The sequence below is a fragment of the Myxine glutinosa genome, chromosome 7 (assembly GCF_964187855.1).
Source record: "Myxine glutinosa chromosome 7, kmMyxGlut1.1, whole genome shotgun sequence".
NCBI lineage: Eukaryota > Metazoa > Chordata > Myxini > Myxiniformes > Myxinidae > Myxine > Myxine glutinosa.
The window spans coordinates 112,984,715-113,004,962 of NC_136267.1; the positions used below are offsets into that span (position 1 = coordinate 112,984,715).

General features: G+C 42.6%; 1 protein-coding gene across 1 annotated transcript in view; it reads right to left on the reverse strand.

Moving 5' to 3' along the window:
* Positions 1 to 20,248, reverse strand: part of LOC144892983 (uncharacterized) — a 65,931-nt gene that overhangs the window by 39,820 nt on the left and 5,863 nt on the right. Inside the window, exons 3-8 of the mRNA XM_078782143.1 lie at positions 10,125 to 10,225; positions 8,332 to 8,485; positions 7,746 to 8,203; positions 3,579 to 3,752; positions 2,150 to 2,352; positions 1,876 to 2,069 (exon numbers count right to left, since the gene is read on the reverse strand). Coding sequence (XP_078638269.1) covers positions 1,876 to 2,069; positions 2,150 to 2,352; positions 3,579 to 3,752; positions 7,746 to 8,203; positions 8,332 to 8,485; positions 10,125 to 10,225 — 1,284 coding nt within the window. The remainder of the gene's footprint in view (positions 1 to 1,875; positions 2,070 to 2,149; positions 2,353 to 3,578; positions 3,753 to 7,745; positions 8,204 to 8,331; positions 8,486 to 10,124; positions 10,226 to 20,248) is intronic.

The window sequence follows — 20,248 nt, forward strand, 5'->3', positions numbered from 1 at the left end:
TATGGCGATGCCTTTGACCAATGCCTGAGTGTCCTTTTTTAACCTTCCAACTATAGAGAGAAAAGTGATGCCACTGGATGGCGTTGACAGCACCCAGAGTATTCCAGGCAGTTACTTCCCCTAGGGTCAACGGATGTGTTTGTCTCATGTGAAAAATCAAGTTCTGCATTGTCTGGTGTCTCCGTTTGCATGTACGTGGGGAATTTACGTGTGACAGCTCTTTCATGAGCCTGCGATCCTATATGTATATAAAAAAGATGTTCCTTAGATTAAAATAACTAAAAGATATTGTTATGAATTTTGGGGTAGTGATATATATATATATATATATATATATATATATATAGATTTAGGTAGATCTGCATAGGTAGGTGCTCCGATGATCGTGGGTAGCAAGAACTACTTCGATGTACAGTAAGTCAGGGACCTGTGTATTCCGGATGTCGGATAAGTTGGATATTTGTCCCCGCCACAAGGGGGCGGGGCATGTTATTTAGTTCAGGGATTATGTTAATTCCCTTGTACGTCGTTCCCTCTGTGATCATTCCTTTGTCTCGTATGGCAACGCACCATAGACATTAGTTAGGCCCATTAGTTACACCACACACACTACTTAAATTCCCCTCTCACAACAAAACTCACGGGAAGCCAGTTCGAGGCACTGCCTATAGAACTGCAGCCAGCTACATCACGAACTGGCATAGCAACACTCATCGGTCAGGCAGGCCGAGAGCCACACCCAGAAGGACTCGTGATTGGTCAAGGTAGGGGCAAGAAGCTGGTCACTGAAGGAAGAGACGAGGCGGGACGAAGGCTGCCTGATTGGCAGACTAAGGAAGAACATTCGAGTGGTCGAGAGGTGACGGACTGATTGGTAGGGAGGGCCAGTGACGTCAGACGACGAGCGACAAAACGACTCGCGAGCCGGAATTTTCTTTTTCTCGTTTTGGATGCCATGGCGATGGTCATGGAAGGACATATTCTCTCTCTCTCCCTTTGTGCTCTCATTTGGACTGTCCTCTTGCGCTTGGACCTTCGGCTTGCCCTGGACTCTCTTCTCTTCTTGCCCTCCGCCATTGCTCTCTGACATGGGACCCTTGCTTGTTGGGCGACGACGGACGGTGGAGAGAGGTTGGAGCACTGACGATCCTCCTTCCCTGCGTTCATGCACTGGACCTCGCGAGCGATCGCGCGGGGATGCGAGGCCTGCCGCAGCAGCGTACGCTGGGCTAACAGCATGCGAACAAGGGTGCGTCGAGGCCTTCTTCCCACCAACACCAGAGCCGCGTCTGGACTGCCTGCTCGAGTTTGGCGACTTTTACGAGAACACTCCAGCGAATAGAGCTAAGCCAGCACAAACACACACCTGGCGCGTTTCTTTTCATATATATTCCTTTGTTCGTTTGATACGTCTGTGTGTAGGAGCGCTCATAAGGGGGTTTTAGTTACTCGCACCTTTCATTGTTCTCGGGTTCCGTTTAATAAATCTTATTTTTGTACACTTTAATTCCGCCTCGGGTTGAGTTAATTTGCAGGGTGAAGACGCCTGCGCCGGCCGTCCAGGTGAGTTGGTATTCTTCCTCCTCCTCGCGTATCATCCGCCATCAATTGAACCGAACGCCTTCATCAACGCTCATTTCCATCCGTGGCTTACTCTCGGTCTTAACTGAGAGCAGTCCACACGACAATATTCCTTAGATTAAACAAATGATTAGATTAAAATGAAAAAAAAAAGACTAAGTAAAGAGTACAGTTCAGAAGATATACACCATATAGAGTCATTACAGTGACCTCGCAAGAAAATCCATCCAATGACTACATTGGTTTTAGTTGTAACTTTTTCGTTCCAAAGACAAAATAATGAGAGGAACACACCTTTTGCAGCAAAAAGTCATTGAGATGATGCAGGTCACTAGAAGAGACTGTGCGCTTTCCTGTAGAATGTTCCCACTGTGCAGATGCTGACGCCTCGCGGCTGATCCGTATGCTTCTCTTACGAGATATCCCGGTTGGTTGTACTGTATCAAGAGGTTTGGTTGCCTCTGGAACAACTTGGGACTCCACAAGAGCTGCAAGAGAAGAATAAGGATCTTCAGAAGAACGTTTTTGGCATTCTTTATAGGAACCAACTTCAAAGCTCAAGATGTACCTTGGCTGGATGTAACTACACCGTGGGACCAGCGTCGAGTTTGCCCATGTTTGCTTGGTTCCAAAAGTGAATTTGTGGACAACATGGTCGAGTCAATGAAGCCTTTCAGTGCAGAACGAGATCTTAATGATCCCTTCACAACCTTTTTGTCCACTTGCCGCCGGCTGTTCAGAAGGTTTCGAAATCGACTCTTTAATGGACTCCTGTAAGGTAGTGGGAAAAGCAGCAATACATTTTATAGTGTCAATTTATTAGTGCCCTACCAGTCTCACTGGATCAAACCAAAACTAGGCAGTTCAATGGTGAGCACACTAATAACTGAGCTATCCTGCCTCGCCCGCACCTCATAATGCCAATTTGGTGGGAGGATATTTCAGACAGCAATGTGTTCACTTCAAATTGACTGGTTTCATTCACTTTTTCATGGAGTGTAATTCAACTGGAATTTAACCCAAGATGGTAAGCATGGTGCCAGTAGTAAATGCTGCATCATGGAGCCTGTTTCCTTAATCATGAAGCAAAGGTATTTTCTGTACTAATGTGAACACAGATTGCATATTTTTCAAAACAGTTGACCTTAGGTGAGGTACCCTAGTGAAAACACCTTTATGAGTTCCCTTCCAAGGAATTTAAATGCAGGATGAGGCCACTAGGCCTAGGCCTGTGCAATGGTTGTCAACCTATGGTTGTCTGTGCACTATGATTTTTAAATGCTGAACATCAAGCAAGGAAGCAGCACGTCCCATTTTAAAGTCTTTGGTATGACTCTGCTGGGGTCGGGTTCGAACTGCTGACCACCCAAACTCAAAGCAGACACTAACCATTACGCTGTCAAGTCTGGTTTGTCACATTCAATTAAATATTAAAACAAGACGGCCAAGTTAAATAAAAAAGAAGGTGAATACTTCACAGATGATTATCAACGAAACAATCTTTTCCACGTGTTTACTTTCCACGTATCAACATTTATAAATAATGATTTCACGATTTCTGTTTATTGTTCACAACAGTATATAGTGGATACCTAAACAAGAGTGAACGATCATTAGCCGTTTTAACTACCATGAAAACTGAGTCTGGAATAAACTTTATCCTTCACCGACTCTTATATTTCACGACAAAACCTACTTGAATAAATGCCGTGTTCACACTGTATAATTTTGGGTTGGCCTGTATGACATTTCCAGCAAAGCTTGGATCCCAGGTTCAAATCCCATATCCTGTAATGATTTGTCCATTAACTACCAATGGCATTGTAATTAATGTAAAAGTACAATGATATCTCATCATGTCCTTGTACAAGTTCCTCCTGTCTTAGAACACTGTAAAGTAGACCAACTCATAGCCAATCACTCGAGCTGTAATCCATGGTCGACAAGGTCAAAATAGAACGGGACTGTCACAGTATAAAATGGAGCGAGGTCCTCACCTGCCATCCCGAGACCTGGTAGGGCGAGTAGGAAGCATAAGGTTAAAGTGTTGAAGATGAAGGCCAGGGATATGATGGGCTTTCCACTCAGAGTCGAGGTTCTCCTGCTTGATGGTAAGCATTCGAAGCAATGCCTCAACCTCATCACCAGACAACTTCTGCTGTACCTGGGGCCTGCATGAAGAGCAAAGGGCACATGACGAGGAAGCAATATCATATGCACATTATTATGAGTAGGACTTGTTAGTTGTAGAGTCTTCTAAAACTTAAACCTCTAAACAACTAATTATAACCCTTAGAAAAATATGTGAAGCATTTATCATGGGATATGAAGATAGTTCATGAGAATCTCATGAGATATGCGTCGGAGCTATTTTTTGTAACCAAATCACCCAAAAAATTTTTTCTTTCTTCATTCTAACACCTTATTTCTCCTTTTCTCCCTCTGCTTTGCTCTATCGTGCCCTCAGTCCTTTCTTTATAATCATCCTTCACTCAGTCTCCCTCAGTAGCTAGTGAAAGGAGTATTGACCTTTGCATGGTCATGTACTTGCAGTGTTCCTTTTAGCATCATGAGCCTAGATCCAGCACACAATGCTTGTGATTGCATTGCTGAGCTCAGGGTCAATACAATAGGAACACCATTTACAACGAATACATGCATGCAGCAGTTACAACCCAATACTTTCTCACTGCTCTTGCTTCCTCATTTGTCATATTATGTGTGACATATTATAAATATTATATACACACATATTGATATGATTATACACATATACACAAAGAATTAAGTTAAGCACCCCCCCCCGTTTTTTTACAACCTCGCACATTACAAGTTTGTTGTCGTCAAAACAGTGTAATATACCCATGATATTGCTATATTTTCTGGAGAAGTGATATTATGGTCACATAAAAACATAACAATCATGCCGTTTTCAATATTTTATTCTGAATAATTTAAGGTGAAATTTTTTGGGAATTTTAGGCATATTTTCACCTCAATTTAAGTATGGAGCTATAGGTCCATCACAGACAGTGTGGATGACGTTTATGTTTTCTAACGTACAGTCATTGTTCTGAGAAGACCTCTAGCGATCTTTGCATCAATAACGTGTGTAGGACCCACGTGATCGGATCACTGACTCAACCCTACGTCTCATAGACCCTGTAAGCCGTCGTATGCGTTGCTGTGGCAGGTTGTTCCATTCCCGATGTAATGCACGTTCCAATTCATCCAGATTGGCTATTGGAGGGACCATCTTCGCAATTTGTCGTCCCAACATGTCCCAAACGTGCTCGAGGGGGTTCAGGACAGGATTAGGGGGTGCTTAACTTAATTCTTTGTGTAGGGGTGCTTAACTTAATTCTTTGTGTATATATGTGTTACACATAATGTATATATACAGTATAGATATATATATATATATATGTATATATATATATATATATACATACATATATATATATATATATATATACATATATATACATACATATATATACATACATATATATATACATACATATATATACATACATATATATACATACATATATATACATACATATATATACATACATATATATACATACATATATATACATACATATATATACATACATATATATACATACATATATATACATACATATATATACATACATATATATACATACATATATATACATATATATACATACATATATATACATACATATATATACATACATATATATACATACATATATATACATACATATATATACATACATATATATACATACATATATATACATACATATATATACATACATATATATACATACATATATATACATACATATATATACATACATATATATACATACATATATATACATATATATATATACATACATATATATATACATACATATATATATACATACATATATATACATACATATATATACATACATATATATACATACATATATATACATACATATATATACATACATATATATATAGATATATATATATATATATATATATGCGCATCTATATAGGGTGAGCCAGAAATATGGTCATTTCTGAAATTCGTGTGAAGGAAATAAAAATTGTATTTCAAAATAAATTCATTCATGATATTGAAGTACATAACATGCATTTTTTTTTTACTGATTTTGTTTTATTTTTTTTAAAGACAGAACACTTGAGTGGCCATGTGGGAACTGGTCAGGTGAAGAACGCGCTTTCGCTATCAAAGCTTTTTACAAGAATAATGATTCCTTTCAAAACATCAATTTTAACTCCATTTCAATGTTCAACCTCATGGAAATGTGCCATCTGTTCGTGCTATCAAGTTATGGGTTCAGAAGTTTGAGAGGACCGGTTCAACTTTAAAAGAGAAACCGCCGGGAGCACCCAAATCAGTAAGAACGGCACAAAACATTGAGCGTGTGAGGGAGTCAGTTTTGAGAAGTCCGCATCGCTCCAGCCGAAAGCATGCATCAGCCTTAGGAATTTCTCACACATCACTACGCCGCATATTGCAAAAGGATTTAAACATTTATCCCTATAAAATTCAAACTGTCCAGGAATTAAGCCAAGATGATGAGATTGCCTGCAATAATTTTTGTGAGGGAATGCTTTCATTTATGGACAGAAATGAAAACCAAAACATTGCTAACAATTTGTTCATGTCTGATAAAGCACATTTGCATCTGCATGTTGATGTCAACAAGTAAAATACTCGTTTTTGGACAGCCGAAAACCCAAGAGAGATGCACATGAAACCGTTACACAGTCCCAAAGTCACGGTGTGGTGTGCACTTTCGTCGTTCGGCATCATAGGGCCTTACTTCTTTGAGAACGATAATGGAAATGTCGTCACTGTTAGTGCAGCTCGATATACCGATATGGTTTCTAACTTCCTCTCCAGAGAATTAAACAGATTTGCCAAAGTGAGCCCAATGACGTGGTTTCAGTAAGATGGTGCAAACTCCCACACCACCAGAGTGTCCATGACTACTGTAAGGGCGCTCTTTCCAAAGCATGTCATTTCCAGAAATGGCGATATTCCATGGCCAGCAAGGTCACCCGATTTGACTGCATGTGATTATTTCTTGTGGTCATATCTAAAGGACAAAGTGTATGTTAACAGTCCACAAACTCTTCATGAACTTAAGGAAAACATCAGACGCGAAATCAATGATATTGACGTGGCCATGTTGAAGAACGTCATGAATAATTGGCGTCCAAGATTGGAGGAATGTGTCAGATGAAATGGTGCGCATCTCCTCGATGTTCTTTCCCACAAATAAATGGCAAGTTATGTACTTCACTTTCTTGTAAAAAATTGTTTTGAAATGCAACATTTTATTACCTTTACATGAGTGTTAATAATAACCATATTTCTGGCTCACCCTGTACATATATATTTTATATACACGCACACGCTAATGGAGGTGGATACTTTGAGAACTAGTAGGTCTCCGTTCCATCTCCTGAAACCCAACAACAGCAACTTGTGCATGTGTGCTGCATGTGCACACACACACAGACACACACACACACACACACACACACACACACACACACACACACACACACACACACACACACACACACACACACACACAGACACACACACACACGAGACCATTAAGTAGTATTGTGTGCAATATTAACACACACACACCTGTGATTCAATATGGAATTCATATTTTTTCATATATGACTCTGGGATGTATTTTGAGGCAATATGTTAATTGTAAATGGAGAGTAGAGTAAAAAGGCGACAAGTGTTAATATTGAAGTTAAATTTTACAGTTTGTGGAAAGATGAGTCCTCGGGGAAATTCTAGCTGTTTCCGAATATGGAACATTGTTGCAGTAATGGGCAGTTTCTAGTTCTCTCTCGATATTGAGCCATCTTACATTACTGTATACAATGGCAATCCAACGTGTTGCTTTGTGTTTATCTTTTAAATAAATTAGAGTTTGAACTACGGTACACTTGGCCATAGGTTGGACATCGGATCGATCATAAAATCTTGAGCGTTTTGAGAAAGCACATAAAAGTCTGAGGTTGGTGAGATAAGTGAAGCTATAATCAATTACCAAAATCCAATGGATCCCTAGCATCCCTGCTTCAGAAAGCTTTAAGAAAGACAGTGTACTCACAAATCAGAGACACCCAGACTGTCTAGTTGATTTGTTGATTCCAATACAAGTTCCCCAGAATCCAGAAGGCTGTTTTCCCTCTGGTGCAAAAATGATTTTGCATTTGTTGCATCTTTCCTGTTCAGATGGTCTGAATTGGCCTGCTCATAATCTTCATTTTCATCCAAGCTCAGGCTTTCATTTAGCTCCAAGGCTAATTCTCTGTCCATTTCAGACAAACATTCAGTGGCTTGTTTTTCAATTATATCATTGCTCAACAACACTGGCTTGGCTTGTGACTGCTCAGCAACGGCAATGTCATCATCTTCAGTGCAAGGAGCAACAGATTTCCCTTCAATAGAACTATTGGAGGCAATCAAAAGATGCTGCTTTATTGTCTCTTCCGGTCGATCTTCCCATTGAACTTCCCTCTGGGTTTCAACATTTGCTTTACTGGATGAGTTTTCTTCAACTCCTTCCTGAACAAAAACAATACATGATTATTCAACTGGAAAAACACAAACACCAAAGGTTAAAAAAAACAATTTAGCTGTTGAATGATTGTTTTTAACCATTGAACCATTGAAGGCCATATGTTGAAACTCACCAATATTGCAAAAATACCAGCAGAGAAATTGCTTTTTGCAATTTGCTGTTCAGCTCTACTATCATTCGGTATTTCCTCAGGGGCATCGGTTTTTGCTTGTTTGAACACAGAGGCCTTGATGTCTACTTTCATGCACACGTCCTGCTCTTGTTGCCTGAGAGAACGAAATTCTAAATCAGATACAATTATAATGAAGGGAAGTTAATGGTTTTTTTGGGGTTTTTTTTGTCTTTGGTTTTTTTGAGGCAGTTTCACTGAGGCAGTTTCAGTTAAAGAGAAGGAAAATACAAATTTGTTCAAAAAAAAATAGGATAATTTGAAGACCTGAGGGGAAGCAGTACTTAAGTCACATTCTTGGGCAAAGTGAGTGAGAACCAGGAACTCCATCTACAGTATGGGAACTATCTATGTCTAATAATTTTGCATAGAGTTATTTTGTGACTTAAGTACTTCTTGCACTCGGGTATTCAATTACTGAAAAAAAAAAAAAATTGTTCAAAGATGCAGATTATTTATTTTGGGTTTAAAATGCTTGATATATATATTTGCTCGATAACAACACAAAGACACCGTGAGTGAATTTTCAAAAACACTTTACCTGCTTCTAAGAGTAAAACCAATCTAAAGTTAGGAATAAATACATCTGAACCATCAGTTAATTAATATAGCTCTTTCAGAAATGCATGTTGTTTGTGACATCATTGGTACTAGAAACCAATAACAGGTAAACAGAAAGCTGAGACCATCATGGTGTTTTGCCTTTTTAAAAGAAGTTTCTGCACAGGATTCTGACAATGGTACTGATAACCTTGCAAGCTCACAGGCTGAACAAACATTTATTTTGTTACTTTGGTAAATCTACAAATTACATGTGCAACATGGCAAAAAAAATTCAACCTTCTCCCATTCAGTGTAGATCACTTGCAGATAGTTGTTTCTTTATTAACAAGAGCGTTTATAGAACACCTTACCCCGCACAGTCTTCAGAAACAAGGACATGGGTGGGGTCTGCGAGCGGCAAATTTGACTGCTTGTGATGACGTAAAATGCAGTAATATTTTGTGAAAGTACTGATAAATGATGTTCTTTGAAGGAGCCAAAAAGATGATTTGTGCTCCATAGTGTTCAAGTATGTAATTAGATTTTAAAATATATATTTTCAAGGTTGTATAAATTTTATTTTGGAAGTTCACTGCCGTTGATGCAGCGTCTTTTACACCACCTTAATTAACACATTACATTTGTTCATTGGGCCTGTTGTTTGTGTCCTTTATGACATTCTTAAAAACTAAGTTTCCTGTTTGGAATGATTTTCAGTTTTGTTTCACTGCCAGACAGGCAGAGTAAAAATATTGTCTCACTCCTCTCTGCGCATGTGCGGTCGGGTCAAATTCAGAGCCAAAGTATGGCTAAACTACATGTTTGTTTACCAATTCATGTTACGATTCGTTTTCAACATCAAACATTCAATGAAAATGAACGTGTTCCTCGATCATAAACTGATGTTTATAGACAGACAGACAAAGTAAACCAATTGCTTAACCCCACTTTTCACTTCACATGCACGGGGTAATAAAGCAGTCACTGCTGACATTATGTATGGTCATATATATTACAGAATTACAATGTTTATTTCATGTGGAATGCAGTTATAAAAATTTTTATTTAATTAAACAACTAATTTTTTATTGAAAATATAAACTGTCAATAGCATAACATTCACACAAACAAGACCACCAAGCGTCCTTTGAAATACTGTCTCTGCCTAAAAAGCCATCCCTCCATGCACAAACCTGTTGAGGACGATTTGTGATGGAAAGGAATTCTGGACAGCAGACAGAGCTGCGTACATGGCCTGAACATGTCGTCGGGCATAACACATCTTCCACCATGCCTGAGCATCCAATTAACAGGAAAATTTTCAGTGATTTACACATAATTATGTAAATTTAACAAGCAATGATATATCATGTCAAATAATGCAAAATAGACGAAAAAATGTGTTAGTGTATTATGATAATGATGACCACTCCTTTTTGCATCTTCAGCTGCATAGGGCTGCCGAAGAAGTTTCTTGGCTATTAAGCACAATCCTGGACGGGTTGCTACTCCATCGCAGGATCTTAGTATATTATAAAATTGGAAAAAAAAATTTATGTGTAAATAAGGTAAAACAGTGCTTGTGAGATAGCCTCAAGGTATGCACACTCCTATGAGCTGTCTAGCCTGGGTTCGAATCTTGAACCAGCCATGAACTGTCATCCTAGTGTTTCACATGCAGGGCAAGGCATTAATGAGTGTAATATCTATATACATACATATGTGCAGTGTCTGTGTTGTCTTGTCTTGTCTCGTCTCGTCACTAAACTACTGCCTCAAACTTGTGTAAAATCGTACCAAACTTCTGGTATGCACCTATCTCTCCCGTGGGTATGTCCTAAGGGTACTTGTTTTGAAAAAAATTTAAAACATTTTTTATGATTTTCTTTTTTAATTTTCTGTTTTTTTAAAACTTAAATCTTCAAATTCAATTGTTTAGAAAATGTAATATCACGTATATTACAAATACATTCGGCAAAATAATTGTTTGTATTATGATTGGTGTAAACCATGACAAACAGCAACTCAGGTACAGTCCTCTATCTATATATCTACATATGTGGGCAGTGTCTGTGTTGTCACTGAACTATTCCCTCAAACTTTTGTTTGCGTGGTTGTAAAGTGTTTTTAATAACGCTGTTGGTGAGGTGTTTTGAATCACGTGGTGGTGAGGTGTTTTGAATTACGTGGTGGTGAGGTGTTTTGAATCACGTGGTGGTGAGGTGTTTTGAATCACGTGTTGGTGAGGTGTTTTGAATCATGTGGTGGTGAGGTGTTTTGAATCACATGGTGGTGAGGTGTTTTGAATCACGTGGTGGTGAGGTGTTTTGAATCACATGGTGGTGAGGTGTTTTGAATCACGTGGTGGTGAGGTGTTTTGAATCACGTGGTGGTGAGGTGTTTTGAATCACGTGGTGGTGAGGTGTTTTGAATCATGTGGTGGTGAGGTGTTCTGAATCACGTGGTGGTGAGGTGTTCTGAATCACGTGGTGGTGAGGTGTTTTGAATCACGTGGTGGTGAGGTGTTTTGAATTACGTGGTGGTGAGGTGTTTTGAATCACGTGGTGGTGAGGTGTTTTGAATTACGTGGTGGTGCGGTGTAATCGTCCCAAACTTCCATTCTGCACCTACCCCTCCTGTATGTATATGCTGAGGTTTTTTGTTTTTGTTTGTTTTTTTGTATTTTTTCAAGCTAAATTGCTTATAAAAATGTAATATCACAAACACTACAAATAAATTTGTGCAAAATAATTGTTTGTATTATGATTGGTGTAAATCAGGACAAAACAGCAACTCAGGTACAGTCATTATCCTCAGCTACAACAAGCCCGTTCCTGTGTAACAACGCGTGGTGAGGCAAGCGTAGCAAGCCGAGCCAAGCTAGTATATATACAGTCACGTGAAAAAGTAAGTACAGCCCATGTAAAGTTTTGACTTTTTCAACATATTTCAACAAACAGCTATTTGAAGTTCATTTCAACAATATTGATTGATAAAGGTGATATAAGATAACAAATATCATGAAACATTTACATTTTGTAGTCCATTGTATAATTTAAATAAACATAAATGCAAATTTCGCATGTGGAAAAAGTAAGTACACCCTTGGCTCTAATAGGTGGTATTGCCCACTTTGGCAGAAACAACCTCAAGTAGGCGTTTCTTATAACTGTCTACCAGTCTCTGACATCGACTGGGAGAAATTTTTGCCCACTCCTCCATGCAGAATTCTTTCAGCTGTGCGATGGTTGAGGGGTTTCTTGCATGCACAGCTCGTTTCAAATCCCCCCACAACATCTCGATGCGATTTAGATCCAGGCTTTGACTTGGCCATTGCAGAACCCTCCATTTCTTTCTTTTCAGCCATTCCTTGGTGGATTTACTGGTAGGTTTAGGGTCATTGTCACGTTGCAAGGTCCACCTTTGGTTGAGCTTCAACTTTCCGACAGATGGCCTCACATTATCCTCAAGCACCCTCTGGTACAATGAAGAATTCATAGTGGATTCTATGATGGTGAGCTGCCCAGGCCCTGATGCAGCAAAGCTGCCCCAAACCATAATATTTCCACCACCATGCTTTACAGTTGGTATCAGGTTATTGTGGTCAAATGCTGTCTTTGGTTTTCGCCAAACATGTGTTCTGGTACTGTGGCCAAATAGCTCTACCTTTGACTCACCTGTCCAGAGCACATTGTTCCAGAAGTGCTGGTCTTTGCCCTGATGTTCTTACTGGACAGCAAAGGTTTCCTCCTGGCACACCTCCCATGTAGATCAAATTTGTGCAGCCTCTTTCTAATGGTACACTCGTGCACTTTGACATCAACAGTGGCAAGAGCTACCTGTATGTCCCATGATGACATTCTGGGGTTCTTAGAGACTTCTTTCAGCATCTTGTGGTCTGCTCTCGGGCTGAACTTGCTGGGGCGGCCTGGCCTGAACAAGTGGCAGTTGTTTGGAATCTTCTCCACTTGTAGATGATCTTCCGGACAGTCGAATGATTGATTTCAAATTGTTTGGATATCTTTTTAAATCCCTTCCCAGACTCATAGGCATCTATAACCTTCTTTCTGAAGGCCTCAGAGAGCTTTTTTGATCTAGGCATGGTGACGCCGCACACTTCAACAACAAAGAGCAACCCAAACTAAATGTCTGAGGTTTAAATAAGACAGGTTCCTCCAAGATCCTCTCTCACGATGTTCTAATCATTTGCACCTGAGTTGGTGCACCTGATTCTAATTTTAGGTATTTGAAGTCATGATAAATGTAGGGGTGTACTTACTTTTTCCACATGCAAAATTTGCATTTATGTTCATTTAAATTATACAATGGACTACAAAATCTAAATGTTTCATGATATTTGTTATATTATATCACCTTTATCTATCAATATTGTTGAAATGAAGATCGAATAGCTGTATGTTGAAATATGTTGAAAAAGTCAAAACTTTACATGGGGTGTACTTACTTTTTCACGTGACTGTATATATAGAGATATATATATATATAGAGATATATATATATATATATATATAGAGATATATATATATATAGAGATATATATATATATAGAGATATATATATATATAGAGATATATATATATATAGAGATATATATATATATAGAGAGATATATATATATAGAGAGATATATATATATATAGAGATATATATATATAGAGATATATATATATAGAGATATATATAGATATATATATATATAGATATATATATATATAGATATATATATATATAGATATTTATATATATAGATATTTATATATATAGATATATATAGATAGATATAGATATATATATATATATATATATATATATATATATATATATATATATATATATATATATATATATATATATATATATATATATATATATATATATATATATATATATATGGATATATATATATATATATAGAGATATATATATATAGATATATATATTGTTACAGACGTGGCTTGGATGTTATTTACCGAGCGGTTTTATGGTATGACCACGTCTGCACAAGTTACCCGATTGTGCCCGAATGTTGACTAATCGCGCTACGCTGGCTCAATAGGAAAGAGAAGACACCCGGCTGGGTTATAATGACACAATACGACACCAGGGGTTCAGTTCTCAAGACCTCCGGAGGAGGTTATATTCGTGCGGAAGGTCAGATTACAGGGACGAGAGGTACATCATAGGAAGACAGGCACTTAGACACAACCTTATATTATTCCCGACAGACCACAGAGAAACAGGACAAAAACTGACTCACACGGGGATTGATGACAAGGAAAGCGGGTATTCGATGGCCAGCACAAGGTGCACCTTGTGCTCAGGGACAGGATGGCGCGGCCCAACAGATGCAGGAGGTCTCTCAGCGCTCGAGGTGGCGTCTTTTCGTCTCAAGCTGGGGGCGCATCTGACGTCACATCCGGCGCGGGGCCGCGTATATCCGGCGGGGAGTGACACGCCCTCGGCTCGTTAGCTCCGCCTCGTGGAATCGGCACGTTGCTTCTCATTGGGTGCGTGCGGGGGGGGTTACTGGCTCCGCCCCTGACGAGGAGCTGACAGCCAGCCCCTTCGGGGTAACCCCGTGGAGCGCATGGTCTGGAGCTAATCGAGCCGGTGTGAGGACGCATCCTCCCCCGCTCCGCCGCCATCTCCTCTGTTGTTGTTGTAATTGTTGTTGTAGTTGTTGTTATTGTTGTTGTTTGGGGAAGAAGATGGGAGGAGGTATGGGAAAGGTCCTAAACTCACTACTGGTGCCATATAATCACATTCTGGTGCAACGAAGAGTCATAATTAATGGAAACGAGGCCTTAACTGACATAGATTAAGAATAACTAGGAAGATGTCCGAAAGTTGTCTACGTGTGGTGCGGTGGACCTGGGCACGACATTTAATGGGGGAAGAAGGGGAAGGTCGGCTCTACTGATTGTTATTTACATGCAATGGGACTAGGGAATGGGGGATTGGGGAAAGTTGGGGAGTATTGGAGAAAATAGGGGAATATTTACAAGCGGATATGGAGGCCAAATTCCATATTCGCAACATTGCACCCTTCTCTACCCTCGGGGCGTCCCGACCCGATAAATTTTTACCTACTTTAGTGTGGCACGCAATGTAGTTCCCTCTACTATTAACTCTACCCTGAGTGCGACAGTTTTACAGATATTCACAAATGAGTAAATATGTCCCCCTGCGACGTTGCACCCTTCTCCTCACAGAAACACACCCACAGGATAACCGAATCCGGAAAGAATTCTCAAACTAAACATACAGCCGGTAGGGAGCATTATTTACAAGACTACGCTGCTATTTACACTACGATCCAGGACCTGTTTTTGGAGGAACACATGCAGATGTTATGCATAGAGAGAGCACGCATGCTAGCATCGATACACCAACCCACGAGTGCTCTGTGGCCGACGGCCTTTAATAACGTGCAGAGCACCCCTTCCAAGCATCAAGCACCACCCCATCACACAGTGAGCACCATCCGGTGCACCAATAAAGTGTTTATAAATCACCGGTGGTGTCGCAGCCGGCCGATGTTCTGCCGCTGGTCTTGCCTTCGTGTGGTGCACTTGGCCTTCTTACTTCTTTTCAAAAATAAAGAAAGGCGCCAACCGCGTCCATTTCTATATTGTGGCCGTCAGGGGGCCAACTATTAGTGGTTCACCTGTTTGGCATCGGTGCCACGTTGACCCATAGGTCCATCCATGGGTGGTGCTTGGCCGCAAAAGAACTGCGGTCCATTGTGGGTGGCCACAAACATTGCGGTCCGTATGGTGTATCGATCCAAGCAGCAAGCAGCGAAAGTGCAGGCCCACAACTGCGAAGCCAGCACCTCTCTCTCCTCTCTCTCTACCCCAAAGCCAGATCCTCGGAGGTGGGAGACAAAAGAAGAAACAAGTGAGTAAGGTGGTAAGGGCGCAAAAGTGCACGCAATATAAGGTAATGCACACTGGGGGCACATGGGAACCAGGTGAGACAGGTACGTTCCTATCGTACGCCCCCCCCCACCAGGTAACCTACATGGCCCCTCCCTTACCCCTTACTGCATCCACAAAACACAACACTACCCATAAACATCTACTTTACAAATCGACAAACATCCCTACTGTCTTCCCCGTTCCTCCCATAAACCAAATTCGTCTTCTCTCCCTCCTAACCAATCAAATTTGCCATTTTCAACTCTCATCAAAATTTGCCATCTCCAACTGCACATCAAAATTTGCCATCACCAATTCATCATCAGTCCCTCCTAAGGAGGGAGAGATGGAATCACCCCAATGTCTCATCCACGTCGTGATGCGTCTCACAAATCCACACAGCGATTCATCTCCTGCAACAAAACAAAGAAAACACAGGTGTGGAGTCATCATCATCACCACAGGTAAGTGGCTGCGTATGGTGCGACAGGTTCATCAATCCTAACTATCTCCTAAATGACTTTAACAACTTTACACTACCCGGGGTCTCTCTCCGGCCAAACCATTGGCCCTCTTACACTATGGGTTCTAAAAACCAATTCCCATTGGCCAAACTGTGGTGCTCTTCAATTTGGGGTCTCACTCCCCCGATTCATCTCCCGGTGCCCTCGCACAATTTCTGGGCTGTGGCGTGTACCTCTCCCAGTGGGTCTACCCACCTGCACACCTCCACCACTGCAGTTGCCTCCGAGCTTACCTGCTCCTTACCCTAACCTAACTACCTGGGGAAGGCCCTCTGGCACTCTCCCCACTCGGTGCCCTCTCTGGCACTGGGCTACCCGGGTCCGTCCTCCGGATCCTCGGGCCCCATCCACAACTCTACCGGCTCCCAGAGCCCACCTGCGGCCTCACCTGGCCGACATCCTCACAGTGGTGGAGTGCTCAACCAACTACACACACTAACAGGCTACACGCCCAGCCATTTCCACAACACTAATGCACCCATTCACAACACCATTCTGCAACCGCACCACAAATGCCAATATCCAACCACAATTTACCTGCACCCTCTACCTAACACTTACACTACCCGCCCCGGGTACTCGTGAAAGGGGTCCACTCTTCCCCCATCCACACCTTCGCACCATGCACACCACTCCGTACCACTCACTCCAACTCTCTCCACACACCTGTACCTGCACACCTGTGCTCTCACACCTGGTGCCACCTGCACCCTTCTCTCCCCAAGCGCATTCGCGCTGATCCACACACTCACTACTCATACACTGCTCCACACACCTGTCCAGTTGCACACCTGTGCAATCACACCTGTTCAATCCTCACACACACGGCATCATCTCAGCTAACTACTCCCTTCTGAAACTTGCGCTTCCCAGTCGTCCCTTTAAACTATTGCGCTCCCTCGTCATTATCATCCACACTAATCTACCTGCGTCCCTACTACAGGTATCAGTCACTAACTAAACTTATCGTCACCTAATGTTAATCTCTTCTAGATCCCTATCATTATCCTAACCCACCCTGGCTAGTTTTCACTGCCATACACCCCATAAGCTATTGCTCCTTTGCCCCCCGCATGGGAAGGGTGGCAGATTTGCCATCCCACCCCATCGGGGGTCTCTCACTACCAATTTTGCACATCAAATTTCAACAAATTAAAAATTTGCCAATCATCTGCCAATCACTGTACCATTACCAATCATCACTCTGCCAATCCTTTGCCAATCATCAAATTTTGCTTTTCTCTAATTTTGGGTCTAAAACACTAACCTCATCACCCAGTCGACTCACTAATACCTCTCGGTGCGCCAATCCCTGTCCAAAGCCCGGCTTCGTAAAGCCAAGCAATGGATGCTGGTTGTTTGGTGCCTGCGGCTGGATGCGTCCGGCACTCGGTGCAGGGACGGGGGCTTACCCGGGCCGAGATCCCACGCATCACCTCGGCGTGGAGCCATCCAATGTCCCGATCTCGACCTGCCGGAATGCCTCAACAAAAAGTGGTCGCCATGACGACCCTTTCTATCGGGCCGCCCGCTCCGCCTAGTGGAGCACGGACGCGGCCGTTCAAAGCGAGGCCCAGCACGCACCGAGGGCCCGATTCGGCTATAAGTCGTTCTAAACTCTACCCCGTCTAACGTCGATGCTTCACCTGGACGCTTACACCCCGCAGCCCGTTCCTTGCTCACACATCCAGCCGTTTCCATGCCCCTCGTACCTTTCCTTACACACCTCGGTACACCCATTCCACTCACAGCCTTGGTCACACACCTGACCACCGAACACTTTGGCACACATTCGTTGGTCGCACACCTCACCAATACACCGCTTCGCGCCCCCTCCTCTGTCACCTCCTCTGTGACAATCACAGGTGTGCTCTCATTCGCACACCCAACCACGTGCCTCACCACCAACTCCAGCGTGCATTCCCACTCACGCTCTACCATTCCAGGTGTGCATCCTTCCATCCCAGGTGTACATCCTCGCTCACCTGTCACAACTAACTCACGCTCCATGTCACTCTCACTACTTTCACCTCCATTCCTGACAGCGCACTCACCCTTACTCTTGACAGCGCACTCTTTCCTCATGCACCTGTCCGTCACACACCTTTCTCGCGCACACTCCTGCGCACACTCTCCCGTCACACCCTCTGTAACACTCACCACACCACGCTTCCATGTGCTCCCTCGCACACGCGCTACGACCGACTCACTCTCGCCAGCACCCTCACTACTCCTTGGCACGCACTTTTTCCTCACACACCCCAGAGTCGGACTTTCTCGCACACCTCTTTTTTCGCACACCTGACCTGTCGCACACCTCACCAACGGCCTTTCACGAACACCCGGATCCAAACCAATCCCCAAGCTTTTTAAATCCCCTGGCGCATCATACGCACGACCATATTGGTCACCACTTACACCGGGTCCTCTTCCTCTTCGCTTCTCCTCCATCACCTGCGAATCCCTCATCCGGTTAATGAGCACATCACGATCCAAACACAGACTTTGGACCAATTCTTTTATCTCCTCTTTTATCTCCTTGTTATCTCCTCTCCGTCGCTTCTTAATTTCGCTCACCCCTTCTTCCACTTCTTCTAATTTGTGCCTCACCTCTTTTATTCCCCGGTACGTCTCCTCAAGCTCGTCCTCCAAGGCTACCTTGACCGTTTCCATGTGCGTCCTCACCTGCCGGTCCTTCGTCTCCATTACCTCTATCACCTCGTCCAACCTCGTTGTCAGTCCCTCACGTACCATCTGACATTCCCTCTTTGTCGCTATCAAGTCGTTTTTTATGTCGTTTTGTGTCGCTTTCAACCCTCCTAATACCGCAGTGTTCCTTTGAACCTGCTCCACTAACTCCGTCTGTCCCACCGTCAGCTGCTCCACCTCCTGCGTCAGGTCCTCTATGCCCCCTTGTAACTTTACAGTCCCCTTTCTCACCTCCTTCTCCATGTGCTCCTTACAGTGCCTCACCTCCTCGCGCACTCCTCCGACCTCCTCACTCACTCCTCTTCTGATCTCCTCTCCCATCACTTGCATCTCCTGCCCAGATGCCACCCTCATCTGCTCCATTTCCTCCCTGTGAGCATCCAGTTTGGTTTCTACCCCCATTCTGACCCCCTCTATCTGCTGCTCCATTTGTTTAACTTCCCTTTCCGCTTGGTCCCTCATGTCCCTCAATTTGCCTTCCATACTGTTTTCTAACCCCTCTAACCCATTTTTCACTCCCTCTATTTGATTCTCTTGAGCGGCCATTCTGTTTTCTACCCCCGTTAACCCATGTTTCACTCCCTCTATCTGATTCTCTTGAGCGGCCATTCTGTTTTCTACCCCCGTTAACCCATGTTTCACTCCCTCTATCTGATTCTCTTGAGCGGCCATTCTGTTTTCTACCCCCGTTAACCCATTCTTTACTTCTTTTATCCCGTTGTCTAACCCCTCAAATTTCTTTTCTAATCCCTCACCGGTACCCCTCATTTGGCCCTCCAATCGCTCACCCTGAGCATCCATCCGGTTCCCCATTACCCCCATTTGGCCCTCTAATCGCTCACCCTGAGCCCTCATTCCCACAATTTGGTCTCCCATTCGTTCCATAAGGGCCCTCATTTGCAACATAAAAAGGTTCGGATCCACCAGGGGCGCTGCCACGGTCGCGGGCGCGGTGATCAGCGAGGCGCCATTTTGCGCGCCCGCTTCTTCGTGCGTGACGGCGCTATTTTGCGAACCTGCCGCCCTCACTGCTTCGCTCTCCTCCTGTCCCTCATTTTGGTCCTGGATCGACCCTACCTCACTCTCCTTTACCGGACCCCAGCTGTCTTGATCCGCCATAGCGCGACTTTCAAAATTCGGTTT